The sequence below is a fragment of the Lissotriton vulgaris genome, chromosome 5 (assembly GCF_964263255.1).
Source record: "Lissotriton vulgaris chromosome 5, aLisVul1.2, whole genome shotgun sequence".
Classification (NCBI taxonomy): Eukaryota; Metazoa; Chordata; class Amphibia; order Caudata; family Salamandridae; genus Lissotriton; species Lissotriton vulgaris.
In genome coordinates, this window is record NC_141693.1 from 1,330,061,663 (window position 1) to 1,330,080,353 (window position 18,691).

The following is an 18,691-nucleotide window of genomic DNA, read 5'->3' on the forward strand; positions in this document are numbered from 1 at the left end:
TCACTGCTTTACGACTTCTCTGGCTGTGGGCCTGCTAATCAGACCCACAGCCTTGCTGTTCTCTCACTAAATTGACACGTGTACCTTAATTGCATTTACCAATTGGTACTGGGCCACCTTATCAGACCCTGTAACTCAGGGCATAGGTGTACCCAGGGCCTACCAGGGGCTGCAGCATGTATTATGCCACCCCTGGCTGGCCATCTAAATCTGACACAACTGGCTGCATGACAGCTGTGGCAAGGTGGTGTAATCACCCTTTGCTTTAGATATAGTATACCTATATCTAACCCTAAAATGGACACACAGATTCCTATCAGTCACTCCTATAGCAGGCCTTGACAATTCTGAAGGCAGAGTGCTTGGAATCGTGTGAGATGGTGCTCTGGCATGAGCTGAGCCCGTTTGCAGCTTGCGGAACCAAGTCCTAATAGCTGTTCCATGATAACGCATACCATATACTCTTAAGTGCATTATAATCCTCGCAGTTATATGCTAACTCTGGTATCGCTTTATCAAATCATGTCGAGTAAGGTGTCATACGAATTGAAATACTAACCCCTCGCCAATTCTGGCGACAGGGTTAGCATTCCACCCTTCTAGAGGGACACGACATGTATGTAACTGTGAACCCTGGTTAAAGTTAACTCAAGCCTCAGCATCACAAAATGGATGCTGCCACCACAGACACAAGTCTGACCTCCTGGTGCTGGGAGTCCTTCCAGCGAGGGAGGCTTGGACAAAGGGTTTCTTGTCAGGGGCGGTGCGAGCACCATCCCAGACAGGGTTTTGTGTATCCTGGGTAGGCAGGGCTTTAGAGGAAGGTGACTGCAAGTGGCACCCCGGTGCTCACTATGCATCTGCCGGCTAGAACCAGTTCCAGGGGCACACCAGCCCCTGAGCTGAGGAAAGTCCGGCATGGGAGAGGGGTGTAACCACACCCCTTCCTGGTCCCACCCATGGGCAGGACCTAGTCGCGTGCCAGCCCCTTTTCCTAGTATAAAGATAGGAGCGGGCCCCCTTCCAGATTAGATCATCTTTGAATCCTGAAACTACTTTCTACGAAAGGAACTCAAGACTTCTTCCTAAGATTTCTCTCTTGTGACTAAGGAGTAGTCACCCTGCATCCGCAGGCACCATCCAAACATCGCGGTTTGCTGTAAGTCTCTCCTCCGGATCAAGACTGCCCAGCTCGACGAGAACCGGCTTCCCTGGCACCTCTGACCTCTACCCACATCGTCAGCTTAGCTGAGACCCGTGGGTGCGACGAGACCTCGAGGGACCGGCCATCTTCAAGACTGCACGACGCTTGCCGAGGGATCCTCGAGTGAGTGCTTTGGGGTGTGAGAAGCCCCAACCCTGAGCAGCTCCAGCACTGAAGTTCAGCCTCCCAGCCTCCATGAGATCTGCGTGGGGCCCTTCTGCTCTTTGCTGCTCACCGCGTTGTCTGGCTACTAGCCTGCTGGCTTGTGGCCTTCCCGACGACGAACGACGACATCAACACCGCTAGTCTGGTTGCTCCAGACTGGCCCTTGCTCCCCTCCAAAAGAGGAGCACCCCGGACCCTCCTGGTACACTCCAGACGCCATGTTGAGTCCACCGCGTGGGCTTGAATTTGCCAAGACTTGTTGCCCCAATCCTGGGTCCAGCGACGTCGACAGCAGCAACCATCGTGGGACAGCTCGCACCTCCATCCTGGTCGCCGACAACGCCTCCTGGTCCGTGAGACTGCAGAGCCCAGCGTCGCCCACTCACCTGGTCGAAGTGACTCCATTCGGTGCCATCCTGGTGCCCATCTAATCACTGGCTAGTGATTCAGAACTTGGTCCCCTCTGCTTACAGGTGTCTTCCATCTTCGATCCAGGCTTGGATCCATCCGAATCTCTTCACTGGTCGCCTGCCAGCAACTTCTTCTTTCAGGCTCTATAGACTGCAATGAGGATTCCCGACGTCTTTCCAGACCTATGCAGCCGCAGCCCCTGGGCTAGGTAACTTCGGCATTTCGGTGCCCCAGCATAGCCTCACTATCCAAGGGTCCAGATCCTTTTTCGTTTCAGCTCTACCTAGTCGGATTCGTCCGATAACACTAACTTTGTCATTCCTAGCAACCATAGACTTTGTTCCGCATCCCACGTGAGAGTGCACACTCTGCACCCGATCTCCCTAGGCCTCCTGCTAGTAATCTGAAGGTTCAGTAGTCAAGTCCTAGCGATTCCAAAGCCTATTAGCGTAGTACTTACCTGCTAGTAATTTCGCATTCCGCTTTTCGAGTATATGGTTTTTCGTGCCCCTCGGGCATTTGTGTAAATTGTGCAACTTGCGTATTTTCCTAAGAGCTTTGTATTGTGCTTAGCACCCTGTCCTCATAAAGAGTCCAGGGTTGTTGTGTTCTAAATAAATATACTTTATTTTCATAACAATTTGTGTGGTGTCCTTTCACTTGGTGTTCAAGGGGTATATGTGATGGTATAGCAGCTGGCTTAACACGCCCTCTAGAGTCTAGCCTAAAGACTGCTCTTGTCCATGCTACTAGGATAGCTGGTCTATCGGTTGACTTACAACCAATCATCAATAAGGGTTGTTTGGACTGATACATAGTGATCACTAGAATAGTGATCACTGCATATCAGGCCAACTTCTCACATTGGTGGCAGCGGTTGGGATTTGAGCTTGCTGTTGTTTTACCACATGCATCCTAAGAATATCATTGTGAAAGATCACATATGTACCCAGGTACATATAACTTAGCTTAGAATACTCTGAGTTTTACTGAACCAGCTGTTGTAGTTCAACAGGGCCTAGCACACCCTGACTACAACTCTTAGCAAGGGATCAGTAGGCAAACAAATAGTGTAGGTAGGTGCATCACTTACACCACACTAGAAAAGCATGTCAGACAAAGGAGGAAACTCTGAGTCTCCCCTTGTGTCAGTTGACCCTCCACAGGTCATGTCCAGAATATGCAGCTCTTAGCTTCCAGGAGATGAGACAACTGTGTACCTCCAGGAAGCTAAAACAGGGTTCTAACCCTACCATTCCCTTTCTGATTAGTCTCTTAGAGACTTATGATGCCAGGAGAACTGTTACCCCAGATTCTTCTAATCCAGATGGGAACATGCCTCCCCTAGAGGGCGGGCGCGGGAAATGTGGCGTACAGAAGACCGACTCCCCGGCGTCGCTCAGGGGGCCCAAGTCCTTCTGATCGAGGCTCACCCCGCGGACGGTGTTAGGCCGGTAGCGGCCCCCGGCGCGCCGGGATCGGGTCTTCTCGGAGTCGGGTTGCTTGGGAATGCAGCCCAAAGCGGGTGGGGGAACCACTGGTGACCCTGACCGCCACCTCCAGGCAGCAGATGATGCTGAGGAGGAGGAGGAGGAGGAAGAGGAGTTATCAGAGGATGAGGCAGACAAAGGTCAGGTAGAAGTCAGTAGACTCACTAGGACCAACTTAAGTAGGCATGAGAATGTTGAGCTTCCACCACGATGCTGCCGAGATTGCTTCCTTTCGTTGCTGCAAACTCCCAACTCCCTTTTGGACCAATTAGGTAACAAGGATGTTACACTTGATTACACTTATTCTTCCGCAAGGGAAAGGGAAAGTGGAGTGAGAAACAAGAGACAAAACACAGGATCTCTTTTGGTCCAGAGTTGTTTCTCAAAGTAAGTGTGCCGGGCCTGCTATGTTGACTTCTACTGCTGCGCCAAATATGACATGTATCAATGCAATTGTTTGTTACTAAACCTTGACCAATTATTACTATTTATCAATCTGAACATACCTTTCTAGCTTTCGGCCCTGGCTTACACTCCAAAAATTAACAAACTCTTCCTTTTCTTGAAAAAGCTTTAAAATAAAATATACATCATGAATCATGAACCAAATTCTTATTATTCACAACACACATTATTAGTGTTATTAGTATAAACTAAAAACAATCTCTAACAACTGTAGCATACCTGAGTAATTGTTGTTTATACTGGGTTTGGGGGTTCAGATAGGAAAAGAAAACAAACAAGAAAAATGCCTTGCACCCTAGTGATGCATTCTCTCTTCGATTATTCTTGCGCTTTAACAATGCTTGTTTATTCTCACAGCACTGATTACAAATATTATGTTCCCCAAAATACAATGGTTTAATATCCACTCGCATTCAACATTATCAGCAATCTCTTTGCTATGAATCTGGCTCTTTAAATGGACCAATGCTTATTGTTAGCATGAATGAATGAACCAATGTTTATAGTTCTAAGGTTAAGTCTCGAATCGTATTTCTCAGAAATAAACTGAACTGCTTTAAAAGGTCAAGATGCTTCTCACCGTGAATTTAAAGTCTTTCAAAAGTGAGTTATTCTATTGTAAAGTGTTCTTTCTTTTCGCAGGAAGGTAGGGGTTAACAAAACCTTACTTGGCTCCAAGACCGGAGATGACGGACTGAAGGCAGGAAGTGGAACCACCAGGAAAAACAGGATCGAAGACACAGTCCAGAGGCTCCGAATATCCAGGTGAGTCTTGAGGGAGGGATGTGGCTGGCTTGAAACTGCTCCGGGAAGGATTTCTGAAGTCCGTAGCTCCAAGGGAAAGGCAGAGGGCTGGAGAATTCCTCGGCTGCTTTCGTGATGATGCTCAAATGAAGCAAAGCGTCATCACGAGTGTTGAGCTGCCTTTTATACCTACTGACAGCTTGTGAACACATGCTGCACGCGTAAGGGCCAAAACAGTTAACACGTGCGCTTGAACAGCGTGTTGAATATGGAACCTTCTAATTATGACTACGCTAATACCAAGAAAGCCAACAAACATTGGCAAATGCAACAGTTTCATAACAGTAAAGTGAACAGTAATAGAATGCACACAATGAATTCTACAGGACTTAAACTTTCCAAACAGCTCTGTGGTTCATCACAAATTACAGCATTCATCTATTCAAGTCTTCAGGTACCCTGAAACCCCTACATAACATATCAACCCTTAACAGTTCTCCCTCCCAAAGGTCGTCTAATTGGTCTGGGTTTTTCTGGATGCAAGGTATGGAATCTTTTGACCAAACGAGGAGCATGAACATTCGCTTCTGGTTCCCAGGATCTTTCACTAGAATCGTAACCCTTCCAATGGATCAGATAGTAGAGTCTACCCTGAAATCTTTTAGCATCTAATATTCTGTGTACTTCATATTCAAGATGATCCCCAATTATTATTGGTGGAGGAGGGTTATCAGGTCTAGTGGATGGGTTAAAGGGTTTTAGGAGGGAAACATGGAAAACTGGGTGAATTGCATATTCATCAGGAAGTCGCAATTTTATCGAAACTGGATTTAACACTTTTTCAATCGGGAAAGGTCCTATGCATCGTGGTTTCAGTTTTTTGGGTCCTTCTAGTTGGATATTTTTGGTTGATAACCAAACCTGATCCCCTTCCTTATAGGATGGACTAGGTAGTCTATGTTTATCAGCTCTCTCTTTCATTTTATTCTTATTCCTGGCCAGGGTTTTCTTAACTTGCTCCTGAATAAACCGTAATTTGGCTAATCTCTCGGCTACAGCTGGCATGTCTTGCTCAATTTTAGGGATTATTTCTGGTAAAGAACGTGGATGTAGCCCTGTCATAAAGAAGAAAGGTGAACAACCTAAAGCAGTGTGGAGGGTGTTATTATAAGAAAATTCTGCTAAAGGCAATGTTTCCTCCCAATTTGATGATACTGTGTTTATTAAGCATCGTAAGCTCTGTTCTATATGCTGATTTACCCTTTCAGTTTGACCGTCAGTTTGAGGGTGAAACGCTGACGATAATCCTAGTTCAATTCCTAAATAATTACTGAGTTTTTTCCAGAATTTGGATACAAATTGAGGTCCTCTGTCTGAAATGATCTTATCCGGTAAACCATGTAATTTTACTACTTGTTGTAAAAATATTTGACGAAATTCTTCTGCAGATGGTATCTTGGGTAAGGGAATAAAATGTCCCATTTTAGATAGTAAATCCACCACTACCAGGATTGTGGTAAAACCATTTGAGTTAGGCAAATCTGTAATAAAATCTAGACTAATAGTATGCCAAGGATATGGAGGTATAGTCATTGGTTGTAGATAACCTCTGGGAGCTGTGTGTACTGATTTCTGACGAGTACACACTGGACATGTGTTGACAAATTGTTGGACATCAAAAAACATGCTTTTCCACCAGAAATGTCTCTGGCAAAGTTCTAGGGTTTTATTAATTCCTGGATGTGCAGCCATTCCTAATTCATGATTCCACTTAATTATTAACTGGCGTAACTCTTTGTCTGGAAGAAATAATTTCTTCTTATGAAAGAAAAAATCGTTGTCAATTGAATTGTGCTTTTGAGATAACCATTCTTTTTGATCAAGTAACTGCACTTTACTTTTTAACTGATCAAGAAAGGTGTTTGAGGAAATTTCTGCACACACTTTGTCAGATGGAATTATGCTCTGTGAGCTTCTGACTGAATCTTTTTATTTATCACATATTAATCTAGAGAGAGTGTCCGAAAGTAATTGTTTTTCCCCTGGACGATATGTAATTATAAAATCAAATTCGCAGAAGAATTGCAACCACCTCATCTGTCTTGGAGTGAAAGCCTTCACTGTGGAATAGAATTGTAAATTCTTATGATCAGCATAAATTGTTACTGTGTGTTTTGCTCCTAAGAGATGATGTCTCCATTCTTGTAGGACTGCCTTAACAGCTAGTAATTCCCGCTCAGCTATTGTATAATTTTGTTCAGCTGGCAATAATTTTCTTGAAAAAAAGGCAATTGGATGTAAATGGCCTGTTTTAATGTCTTTTTGCATTAGGACTCCCCCGATTGCAGTTTGGGAAGCGTCAGCTTCAACAAAAAAAGGCTTATCTGGATCTGGATGAGCCAAAATGGGGGCTGAAGTAAAAGTCCTCTTCAAAATTGAAAAGGCTTCTTCAGCTTCGGGAGTCCAAAGAAATGTTTTTCCTTTTCTTAACAATGAAGTGATTGGTACCACAATTTCTGAGAATTTTGCAATAAAGCGCCTATAAAAATTTGCAAATCCAAGAATGCGCTGAACATCTTTTACTGTTTTTGGTGAAGGCCAATTGAGAATAGCTTCTACTTTTTTAGGATCCATAGTGATACCTTCTGGAGATAACCAGTATCCCAGGAATTCCACTTTAGAGGAATTAAATACACATTTTTCCTGTTTTACAAATAAAGCATTGTCTCTGAGTTTCTTCAAAACTAACCGTACATGTTCTGTATGTTCTTCTTGATTTTTTGAGTAAATTAAAATGTCGTCAATATAGACTATGACGCAGATATTTAGTAATTCATGCAACACCTCGTTTATGAAATATTGGAACGCTGCAGGAGCGTTACATAAACCAAATGGCATTACAGTATACTCAAAAAGCCCAAACTTGGTACGAAAAGCGGTTTTCCACTCGTCGCCTTCTTTTACGCGGATCAGATGGTAGGCTCCGCGTAAGTCCAGTTTAGTGTAAATGCTAGACCCCTTCACCTGATTTAAAAGTACAGGGATCAATGGCAAGGGGTACCTGTTTTTAATGGTTGCCTTGTTAATCGCGCGAAAGTCGATGCAGGCGCGCAAATCTCCAGACTTTTTCGCCACAAAGAAAAGAGGCGACGAGACTGGTGAGGTGGAATGCCGAATGAAACCTAGTTCTAATAATTCATCCAAGTAAGTTCGTAAATACTGATTTTCTGGTTCCGTTAAGGCATATATTCTACTACATGGTAGTTTTGCCCCAGGAATAAGATCAATTCTACAGTCGTAGATTCTATGAGGCGGGAGAGTAGTTGCCTTAACTGGATCAAATACATCACTAAAGTCCTGGTACTCAACTGGTAATTCAGGATTAGAGGACTTGACGGCAGCACAACACAGAGGCATTATTGGATCTTTTGTGTCTTGATAACAGTGTAGTCTACAGTGGGCAGAATCAAGAGTCACAGTACGTTTCACCCAATCTATCTTGGGATTATGAAATTCCAACCAAGGAATGCCAAGGATGACCCCAAACGATGGTGTGTCAATTAAATCAAAGACTACATACTCAGAATGACCATTTTCAGCCACAAATAATAATGGTGTGGTGTTAAATCTTATCAGACCTGAGGACAAGGCTGAACCATCGACCGCCCTCACAGGTTCTGGTTCTTTTTTAGATATCTGGGGTAATTGCAGAGTTTTAGCTAGAGTTATGTCAAAGAAATTGCCTGTAGCCCCTGAATCAATGAGCACAGGAATGCTATGCCTTTGCTGGGTGGTCAGGATTAGAAGTAATCTTACCGTGAAATGTTTAGGGACTTGGGTTAATGCACAGGGTGCATATCGTGGGACCTGATCTAACTGTTTTCTCAAAGAATCGGTCTCAACATTCTCTGAGATAATTAGTTTTCCGATTCACCGTCTGTATTGATAACAAGAGCCTTCTTTTTAACCGGTTTTGCAGGACAGTCCTTTGCAAAGTGACCTGCCTTTCCACAATATAAACAAAGATTTCCTTTCCTACGTCTTTCTTTTTCATCATTTGACAATGGTCCTTTTATCCCTCCAATCTGCATTGGTTCTATGGAAGAGGATTTATTATCTATTTCTTTTCTCTCAGACTTAAAATGAAGACTTTTAATATCATGCTTAGGTCTTTCACCTTTACGTTCACCAAGCCTATGATCTAACTTGATTACAAACTCCTGAAAATCACCAAAATCATTTGGTAATTCAACAATGTGAGCTAGTGAATCCTTAATCTCATCTCTCAAACCTCGATAGAAAAGTGAAATTCTCTTTTCCGCTGGCCAATGAGTTTCAGCAAGTAATCTGTTGAATGTAGTAACATAGGTAACTAAATCTTTAGAGCCCTGTCGCAGATTCAATAACTCATTATCAGAGGCTTGAAGAAAAACATGTTTAGCAAATAAACTTGTCATGGCTGTTCTGAAATTATTTAAATTGTGCAAGAGAGGATCATTATTATTCACTAGGGGCATTGCCCAATCAGCTGCTACCCCACCCAGATAAGAAATAATGAAAGAAACCTTTGCGGTATCATTAGTGAAAATTTGTGGTTTACATAGGAAATGTAACTGACATTGGCTCATAAAAGTTGAAAATCGACTTGAATCTCCTGTGAACCGTTCTGGGTTTGCCAAGGGAACTGGAGTGGGGGTTACAACTGTCAATTGTACTGGTTGTTCTGTGACAGAGGCTGATTGAGTTCGAAATGTCTGTGATCCAAAGGCCGATACACCAAACTTAGGGAGAGTTAGAACAGGGCGGCGCCCTTCTTCTGTAGAATCTCTCCAAGACGTAAAGCCTCTTCTGGTTCGGTCAAGTTCTTGTCGTAGCGACTGGTTCTCTGAACGCAGTTCCTGCATTTCAGCATTTAACCTTTGCACCAACTGGGTTAACTGATCAACATCCATCTTAGAAATCCTTCTTAGTTTGTAGCAAAGAAAGGAAGCAATATTTTTGAGGCTTTGCTTTCTGTTGAGCTTCCACCACGATGCTGCCGAGATTGCTTCCTTTCGTTGCTGCAAACTCCCAACTCCCTTTTGGACCAATTAGGTAACAAGGATGTTACACTTGATTACACTTATTCTTCCGCAAGGGAAAGGGAAAGTGGAGTGAGAAACAAGAGACAAAACACAGGATCTCTTTTGGTCCAGAGTTGTTTCTCAAAGTAAGTGTGCCGGGCCTGCTATGTTGACTTCTACTGCTGCGCCAAATATGACATGTATCAATGCAATTGTTTGTTACTAAACCTTGACCAATTATTACTATTTATCAATCTGAACATACCTTTCTAGCTTTCGGCCCTGGCTTACACTCCAACAATTAACAAACTCTTCCTTTTCTTGAAAAAGCCTTAAAATAAAATATACATCATGAATCATGAACCAAATTCTTATTATTCACAACACACATTATTAGTGTTATTAGTATAAACTAAAAACAATCTCTAACAACTGTAGCATACCTGAGTAATTGTTGTTTATACTGGGTTTGGGGGTTCAGATAGGAAAAGAAAACAAACAAGAAAAATGCCTTGCACCCTAGTGATGCATTCTCTCTTCGATTATTCTTGCGCTTTAACAATGCTTGTTTATTCTCACAGCACTGATTACAAATATTATGTTCCCCAAAATACAATGGTTTAATATCCACTCGCATTCAACATTATCAGCAATCTCTTTGCTATGAATCTGGCTCTTTAAATGGACCAATGCTTATTGTTAGCATGAATGAATGAACCAATGTTTATAGTTCTAAGGTTAAGTCTCGAATCGTATTTCTCAGAAATAAACTGAACTGCTTTAAAAGGTCAAGATGCTTCTCACCGTGAATTTAAAGTCTTTCAAAAGTGAGTTATTCTATTGTAAAGTGTTCTTTCTTTTCGCAGGAAGGTAGGGGTTAACAAAACCTTACTTGGCTCCAAGACCGGAGATGACGGACTGAAGGCAGGAAGTGGAACCACCAGGAAAAACAGGATCGAAGACACAGTCCAGAGGCTCCGAATATCCAGGTGAGTCTTGAGGGAGGGATGTGGGTGGCTTGAAACTTCTCCGGGAAGGATTTCTGAAGTCCGTAGCTCCAAGGGAAAGGCAGAGGGCTGGAGAATTCCTCGGCTGCTTTCGTGATGATGCTCAAATGAAGCAAAGCGTCATCACGAGTGTTGAGCTGCCTTTTATACCTACTGACAGCTTGTGAACACATGCTGCACGCGTAAGGGCCAAAACAGTTAACACGTGCGCTTGAACAGCGTGCTGAATATGGAACCTTCTAATTATGACTACGCTAATACCAAGAAAGCCAACAAACATTGGCAAATGCAACAGTTTCATAACAGTAAAGTGAACAGTAATAGAATGCACACAATGAATTCTACAGGACTTAAACTTTCCAAACAGCTCTGTGGTTCATCACAAATTACAGCATTCATCTATTCAAGTCTTCAGGTACCCTGAAACCCCTACATAACATATCAACCCTTAACAGAGAATGGATTTGGGGGACCCCCAGGGCCACTCTCAGGCAGACTTAACATTGGGAATGGACGAGTTAGGTCTCTATCCAGAGGCTCTAACAGATCCATTCGAACCAATGGCTCTCAGACCTCTTCTCATAGAAGGATGTCATCCCCTAAGAGAAGGGAGCATGAAGCTAACATGAGGGAAGCCAATCTGAGGATTGAAAGGGAAGAACTTGCCCTGGCCAAAGAGAGGCTTGCCTTTGCTAGAGAGCAAAAGTTAAGTGGGCTAGATCTCACTGGTGACAGCATTCTCCCAAGAGCAAAAGACAGGAGTTTAGATACTAGACACCTGAGTAAGATAGTGCCCCCCTTTAAAAAAGGGGATGATATCCACAAATGGATAACTGCTTTGGAGATGGCCTGCACTGTCCAGTGCGTCCCCCAGAGTCAGTGGGCAGCTGTCTTGTGGCTCTCCTTTAAAGGCAAAGGTAGAGATAAGCTCCTCACTACTAGAGCTGAGGATGCTAACAATTACCAAGTCCTGAAAAGTACACTGATAGATGGGTTTGGCCTAACCACTGAGCAGTACAGGTTGCTGTTCAGGGATACCCAGAAAACTCAGTCTCAGGATTGGTGTGACTTTGTAGATTGTGCCACTAAGGCTTTGGAGGGCTGGTTGCTGGGCAGTAAGGTTACTGATTATACAGGATTGTACAATCTGGACATGAGGGAACAGATTTTAAACAATTGTCAGAACCAGTTGTTGCATCAGCACCTTGTTGACTCAGATCTGACCTCTCCCCAAGAATTGGGAAAGAAGGCAGACAGATGGGTCAGAACAAGGGTTAAGCAGAACCAGGGCCAGAACCAGGGTGGTCAGAAGAAAGCAGACCAGAAGGGTAATAATACTAAAGGTGAACAAAATGACCAGAAGTCTTCGACAGGTCCCCAACAAACCAAAGAGGGTGGGGGTCAGGCTTCCCAGAAGAAGAAGACTCAAGAAGGCCAGTCTAAAAGGTGGTGCCAATACTGTAAAAGTAAAACCCACTGGTTTAGTGAGTGCACCAAGAAAGGAGGGCAAACTCCTGCCACTGCAGCCCCTAAGGCACCTGCACCCTCTAGTACAGTCAGCAGTGGTAGTGCACCTCCCAAGGGATTAGTTGGGTAAACCTTGGGTTCTGAGGGGTATGACAACTTAGTTGGCACACTCACTCAGGCTGTCCTTGTCTGTACAGGGGATGTGGATATATCCCCTGATGCCAGTCCCAATACTTTGGGCAAATACAGACAGACACCTTTTATCAATGGCAAGATGGCTCAGGCCTACAGGGACACTTGTGCCAGTGTCACAATGGTGACACCTAACTTTGTGGACCCTGGACAGATCATGCTAGGTCCAGAGTACCTAGTGACCAATGCCAGCAATGACACTAGCCACCATAGTATGGCAATTGTTGATTTCTCCTGGGGAGGGGTAAGTGGCCAAAAGAAGGTTGTTGTTAGTTCAGACCTCCCAGTTGAATGTTTGTTGGGCAATGATTTGGAGTCACCCCTATGGTCAGAAGTGGAGCAGAGGACTCACATGGAAATGTTAGGCTTGCCAGCACATGTGCTTGCTGTGACTAGGTCACAGGCCAGAAGATGCCCCAGTGAACAGGTGCTGGATCCTGGAACAATGGACCAGACACCTCCCAAGAAGAAGAGCAGTAGGGTTAAGGCATTGCCTTGCCCCAGGTTGTGGATCAAGTCTCAGAGAGCTGAGGGAAACTGAGCCTAAAGAACTTGAACCTGATCAGGTTGAGTTTCTGGGTTCAGGGGGACCCTCCAGAGAAGACCTGGGGAAGGAACAGTTAGCCTGCCCTTCTCTTGAACCCCTCAGACAGCAGGCTGCTGCTGAGGCTGCAGGGAACGCCACAGGTGCCCACAAGGTATACTGGGAAGATGGACTCCTGTACTCTGAGTCAAGAGACCCCAAACCTGGTGCAACCAGGAGGCTGGTCATCCCCTTGTCTCTGAGTGGTTTCCTTCTCACCTTGGCCCATGAGATTCCCCTTGCAGGACACCTAGGCCAGAATAAGACTTGGGACAGAATTGTCTCACACTTTCACTGGCCTCACATGAATGAAGATACCAGGGAGTTTTGTTGCTCCTGTGTCACTTGCAGAGCCAGTGGTAAGTCAGGTGGCACAACAAAGGCCCCCCTTATACCAATGCCTGTGGTGGGGGTGCCCTTTGAAAGAGTGGGGATTGACATTGTTGGTCCAATGGAACCCCAGACAGCATCAGGGCACAAGTTTATACTGGTGGTGGTGGACCATGCCACCAGGTATCCTGAAGCTATTCCCCTTAGGAGCACTACAGCACCTGTTGTGGCAAGAGCCCTAGTTGGAGTGTTCTCCAGAGTGGGCTTCCCTAAGGAGGTTGTCTCTGACAGAGGTGCAAACTTCATGTCAGGATATTTGACTGCTATGTGGAAGGAATGTGGTGTCAACTACAAGTTCACTACACCCTATCATCCACAATGCAATGGGCTTGTTGAAAGGTTCAACAGGACCCTAAAAGGGATGATTCATGGACTACCTGAAAAGCTCAGGCGAAGATGGGATGTCCTGATACCCTGCCTTTTGTTTGCTTACAGAGAGGTCCCACAGAAGGGGGTTGGCTTCAGCCCTTTTGAACTTCTGTATGGGCATCCTGTGAGAGGACCCCTATGTTTGGTGAAGGAAGGATGGGAGAGACCTCTCAAAAAGCCTGCAACCAACATAGTGGACTATGTACTTGGTCTCCGCTCCAGGATGGCTGAGTATATGGAAAAGGCTTCTAAAAACCTTGAGGCAAGCCAAGAACTCCAAAAAGCTTGGCATGACCAAAAGGCTGTCCTGACTGTGTACAAGCCTGGACAGAATGTGTGGGTGTTGGAGCCAGTGGCCCCAGCAGCACTCAAAGACAAATGGTCTGGGCCCCACACAAGCCTTGAGCAAAAGGGAGAGGTCACCTACCTGGTGGACCTTGGAACTCCCATGAGCCCCCACAGGGTGCTCCATGTGAACAGGCTCAAAGCATATGTTGACAGGAAGGCCATGAGCTTGCTCATGGCCACAGATGAGGGACAGGAGGAGGAGAGTGACCCTCTCCCAGACCTGCTCACTCAGAATCCTGATGATGGATCAGTAGATGGTGTTGTCTTTTGTGGCAGCCTCTCTGACCATCAACAGAAGGATTGCAACCAAGTTCTTCAATCCTTCAGACATATGTTCTCTCTGACACCCAGTCAAACCAATTGGTGTACCCATGAGGTTGACACTGGTGACAGCCTGCCAGTCAAGAGTAAAATCTACAGGCAGCCTGATCATGTTAGAGACTGAAAGAGATGAGGTTTTGCGTAGACTACAGAGGCCTCAATGCAGTCACTAAGACTGATGCCCACCCAATACCAAGGGCAGATGAACTTATAGATAGATTGGCTTCTGCCAACTACTTAAGTACATTTGACCTGACAGCTGGGTATTGGCAAATCAGGTTAGCTGAGGATGCCAAGCCCAAGACAGCATTTTCAACCCCTGGTGGACATTATCAATTTGTGGTAATGCCCTTTGGTCTGAAAAATGCACCTGCCACCTTCCAAAGGCTGGTGAATCAAGTTCTTACTGGGCTGGATGACTTTTGTGCAGCATATCTTGATGATATAGCTGTCTTTAGTTCCACCTGGGAGGATCACCTGGTCCACCTGAGGAAAGTGTTAGAGGCACTGCAAGCAGCAGGTCTCACTATCAAGGCCACAAAAAGCCAGATAGGGCAGACACAGGTTGTATACCTGGGCCACCTTGTAGGTGGAGGCCAGGTTCAGCCACTGGAGAGCAAGATACAATCCATCAAGGATTGGGCTCCTCCAACCACCCAGACTCAGGTTCGAGCTTTCTGACTGGTTATTACAGGAAATTTGTCAGAAATTATGGATCAATTGTGACTCCACTTAATGAACTGACAAGTAAAAAGATGCCAAAAAAAGTTCAGTGGACAGCAGGCTGTCAAAAAGCATTCGATGACCTAAAGCAGGCCATGTGCACAGCACCTATCCTAAAGAGTCCAGACTACTCCAAACCATTCATTGTCCAAACAGATGCTTCTGAGTTGGGTGTGGGAGCTGTTCTATCTCAACTGAATTTTGATGGTCATGACCAGCCCATTGCTTTTATAAGCAGAAGGCTGACCCCCAGAGAGAAAAATTGGTCAGCTATTGAGAGGGAGGCATTTGCTGTGGTTTGGGCCCTGAAGAAACTGAGGCCATACTTGTTTGGCACTCATTTCAAGATTCAGACCGACCATAAGCCCCTCTTGTGGCTAAATCAGATGAAGGGTGAAAACCCCAAACTGCTTAGGTGGTCCATTTCCCTACAGGGGATGGATTTTACAGTGGAGCATAGACCTGGCACTGATCATGGCAATGCAGATGGGCTCTCCAGGTATTTCCACTTAGAGCAAGAAAGCTCACCTGGTCAAGGTTAGTTTATTGTCCCAAAGTTGGGGGGGGGGGGTCATGTAGGAGAGTAGGGTCTGCAATCTTATGATCACCCCAGATTTTTGCTTTTTGCTTCACTGGTTTAAGACTTCTCTGGCTGTGGGCCTGCTAATCAGACCCACAGCCTTGCTGTTCTCTCACTTAATTGACACGTGTACCGTAATTGCATTTACCAATTGGTACTGGGCCACCTTATCAGACCCTGTAACTCAGGGCATAGGTGTACCCAGGGCCTACCAGGGGCTGCAGCATGTATTATGCCACCCCTGGCTGGCCATCTAAATCTGACACAACTGGCTGCACGACAGCTGGGGCAAGGTGGTGTAATCACCCTTTGCTTTAGATATAGTATACCTATATCTAACCCTAAAATGGACACACAGATTCCTATCATTCACTCCTATGTCAGGCCTTGACAATCCTGAAGGCAGAGTGCTTGGAATCGTGTGAGATGGTGCTCTGGCATGAGCTGAGCCCGTTTGCAGCTTGCGGAACCAAGTCATAATAGCTGTTCCATGATAACGCATACCATATACTCTTAAGTGCATTATAATCCTAGCGGTTATATGCTAACTCTGGTATCACTTTTTCAAAACATGTCGAGTAAGGTGTCATACGAATTGGAATACTAACCCCTCACCAATTCTGGCGACGGGGTTAGTATTCCACCCTTATAGAGGGACACGACATGTATGTAACTTTGAACCCCGGTTACAGTTAACTCAAGCCTCAGCATCACAAAATGGATGATGCCACCACAGACACAAGTCTGACCTCCTGCTGCTGGGAGTCCTTCCAGCGAGGGAGGCTTGGACAAAGGGTTTCCTGTCAGGGGCGGTGCTAGCACCATCCCAGACAGGGTTTTGTGTATCCTGGGTAGGCAGGGCTTTAGAGGAAGGTGACTGCAAGTGGCACCCCGGTGCTCACTATGCATCTGCCGGCTAGAACCAGTTCCAGGGGCACACCAGCCCCTGAGCTGGGGAAAGTCCGGCATGGGAGAGGGGTGTAACCACCCCCCTTCCTGGTCCCACCCATGGGCAGGACCTAGTCGCGTGCCAGCCCCTTTTCCTAGTATAAAGATAGGAGCGGGCCCCCTTCCAGATTAGATCATCTTTAAATCCTGAAACTACTTTCTACGAAAGGAACTCAAGACTTCTTCCTAAGATTTCTCCCTTGTGACTAAGGAGTAGTCACCCTGCATCTGCAGGCACCATCCAAGCATCGCGGTTTGCTGTAAGTCTCTCCTCCGGATCAAGACTGCCCAGCTCGACGAGAACCGGCTTCCCTGGCACCTCTGACCTCTACCCACATCGTCAGCTCAGCTGAGACCCGTGGGTGCGGCGAGACCTCGAGGGACCGGCCATCTTCAAGACTGCACGACGCTTGCCCAGCACGACCGTCGAGGGATCCTCGAGTGAGTGCTTTGGGGTGTGAGAAGCCCCAACCCTGAGCAGCTCCAGCACCGAAGTTCAGTCTCCCAGCCTCCACGAGATCTGCGTGGGGCCCTTCTGCTCTTTGCTGCTCACCGCGTTGTCTGGCTACTAGCCTGCAGGCTTGTGGCCTTCCCGACGACGAACGACGACATCAACACCGCTGGTCTGGTTGCTCCAGACTGGCCCTTGCTCCCCTCCAAAAGAGGAGCACCCCGGACCCTCCTGGTACACTCCAGACGCCATTTTGAGTCCACCCCGTGGGCTTGAATTTGCCAAGACTTGTTGCCCCAATCCTGGGTCCAGCGACGTCGACAGCAGCAACCATCGTGGGACAGCTCGCACCTCCATCCTGGTTGCCGACAACGCCTCCTGGTCCGTGAGACTGCAGAGCCCAGCGTCGCCCACTCACCTGGTCGAGGTGACTCCATCCGGTGCCATCCTGGTGCCCATCTAATCACTGGCTAGTGATTCAGAACTTGGTCCCCTCTGCTTACAGGTGTCTTCCATCTTCGATCCAGGCTTGGATCCATCTGAATCTCTTCACTGGTCGCCTGCCAGCAACTTCTTCTTTCAGGCTCCATAGACTGCAACGAGGATTCCCGACGTCTTTCCAGACCTATGCAGCCGCAGCCCCTGGGCTAGGTAACTTCGCCATTTCGGTGCCCCAGCATAGCCTCACTATCCAAGGGTCCAGATCTTTTTTCGTTTCAGCTCTACCTAATCGGATTCGTCCGATAACACTAACTTTGTAATTCCTAGCAACCACAGACTTTGTTCCGCATCCCGCGTGAGAGTGCACACTCTGCACCCGATCTCCCTAGGCCTCCTGCTAGTAATCTGAAGGTTCAGTAGTCAAGTCCTAGCGACTCCAAAGCCTATTAGCGTAGTACTTACCTGCTAGTAATTTCGCATTCCACTTTTCGAGTATATGGTTTTTCGTGCCCCTCGGGCATTTGTGTAAATTGTGCAACTTGCGTATTTTCCTAAGAGCTTTGTATTGTGCTTAGCACCCTGTCCTCATAAAGAGTCCAGGGTTGTTGTGTTCTAAATAAATATACTTTATTTTCATAACAACTTGTGTGGTGTCCTTTCACTTGGTGTTCAAGGGGTATATGTGATGGTATAACAGTTGGCTTAACACGCCCTCTAGAGTCTAGCCTAAAGACTGCTCTTGTCCATGCTACTAGGATAGCTGGTCTATCGGTTGACTTACAACCAATCATCCATAAGGGTTGTTTGGACTGATACATAGTGATCACTAGAATAGTGAGCACTGCATATCAGGCCAACTTCTCACACAATACTTTACTGAAATTTTTAACCCAGCCAGGGAGGACAACGTTAGTTTAAGTGCCGCTATCATAGGTTCTAAACTACCCCTGGAGATTACACTACTCGAAGTTGACAATGCTATTCGTAATAGTAAGGGGGGGAAGGCCCCAGGACCGGACGGAGTCCCGGTCGACCTGTATAAAACTGATCTGGCGCTGTGGAGCCCCCTCCTGACCCAGGTTTTTAATGCCTCCGTTAACGATAGTACACCTTCCACGTGGAGCGAATCCATAATTTTGCCGATCTACAAGAAGGGAGATAGAGGAGAGGCCAAGAACTACCGCCCAATCTCCCTTCTGGATTCAACGCTGAAAATTATGAGTAGGGTCTTACTGTTACGTCTAGAGGAATGGGCTGAAGCTAACAATATCCTTGCGGACTCCCAATTTGGTTTCCGGAAGGGTCTTGGCACTATTGAGCAGTGTATTA

The 18,691-nt window shown here is 46.0% G+C and overlaps 2 protein-coding genes across 2 annotated transcripts in view; one reads left to right on the top strand and one right to left on the bottom strand.

Moving 5' to 3' along the window:
* SLC26A8 (solute carrier family 26 member 8) overlaps nucleotides 1-18,691 on the bottom strand; it is a 3,386,895-nt gene that overhangs the window by 1,418,037 nt on the left and 1,950,167 nt on the right. The gene's annotated exons all lie outside the window — the stretch shown is intronic.
* The window catches only part of LOC147712557 (uncharacterized), a 33,724-nt gene that overhangs the window by 615 nt on the left and 14,418 nt on the right, over nucleotides 1-18,691 (top strand). The window contains exons 2-3 of the mRNA XM_086919277.1: nucleotides 4,378-4,500; nucleotides 10,409-10,531. Coding sequence (XP_086775403.1) covers nucleotides 4,378-4,500; nucleotides 10,409-10,531 — 246 coding nt within the window. The remainder of the gene's footprint in view (nucleotides 1-4,377; nucleotides 4,501-10,408; nucleotides 10,532-18,691) is intronic.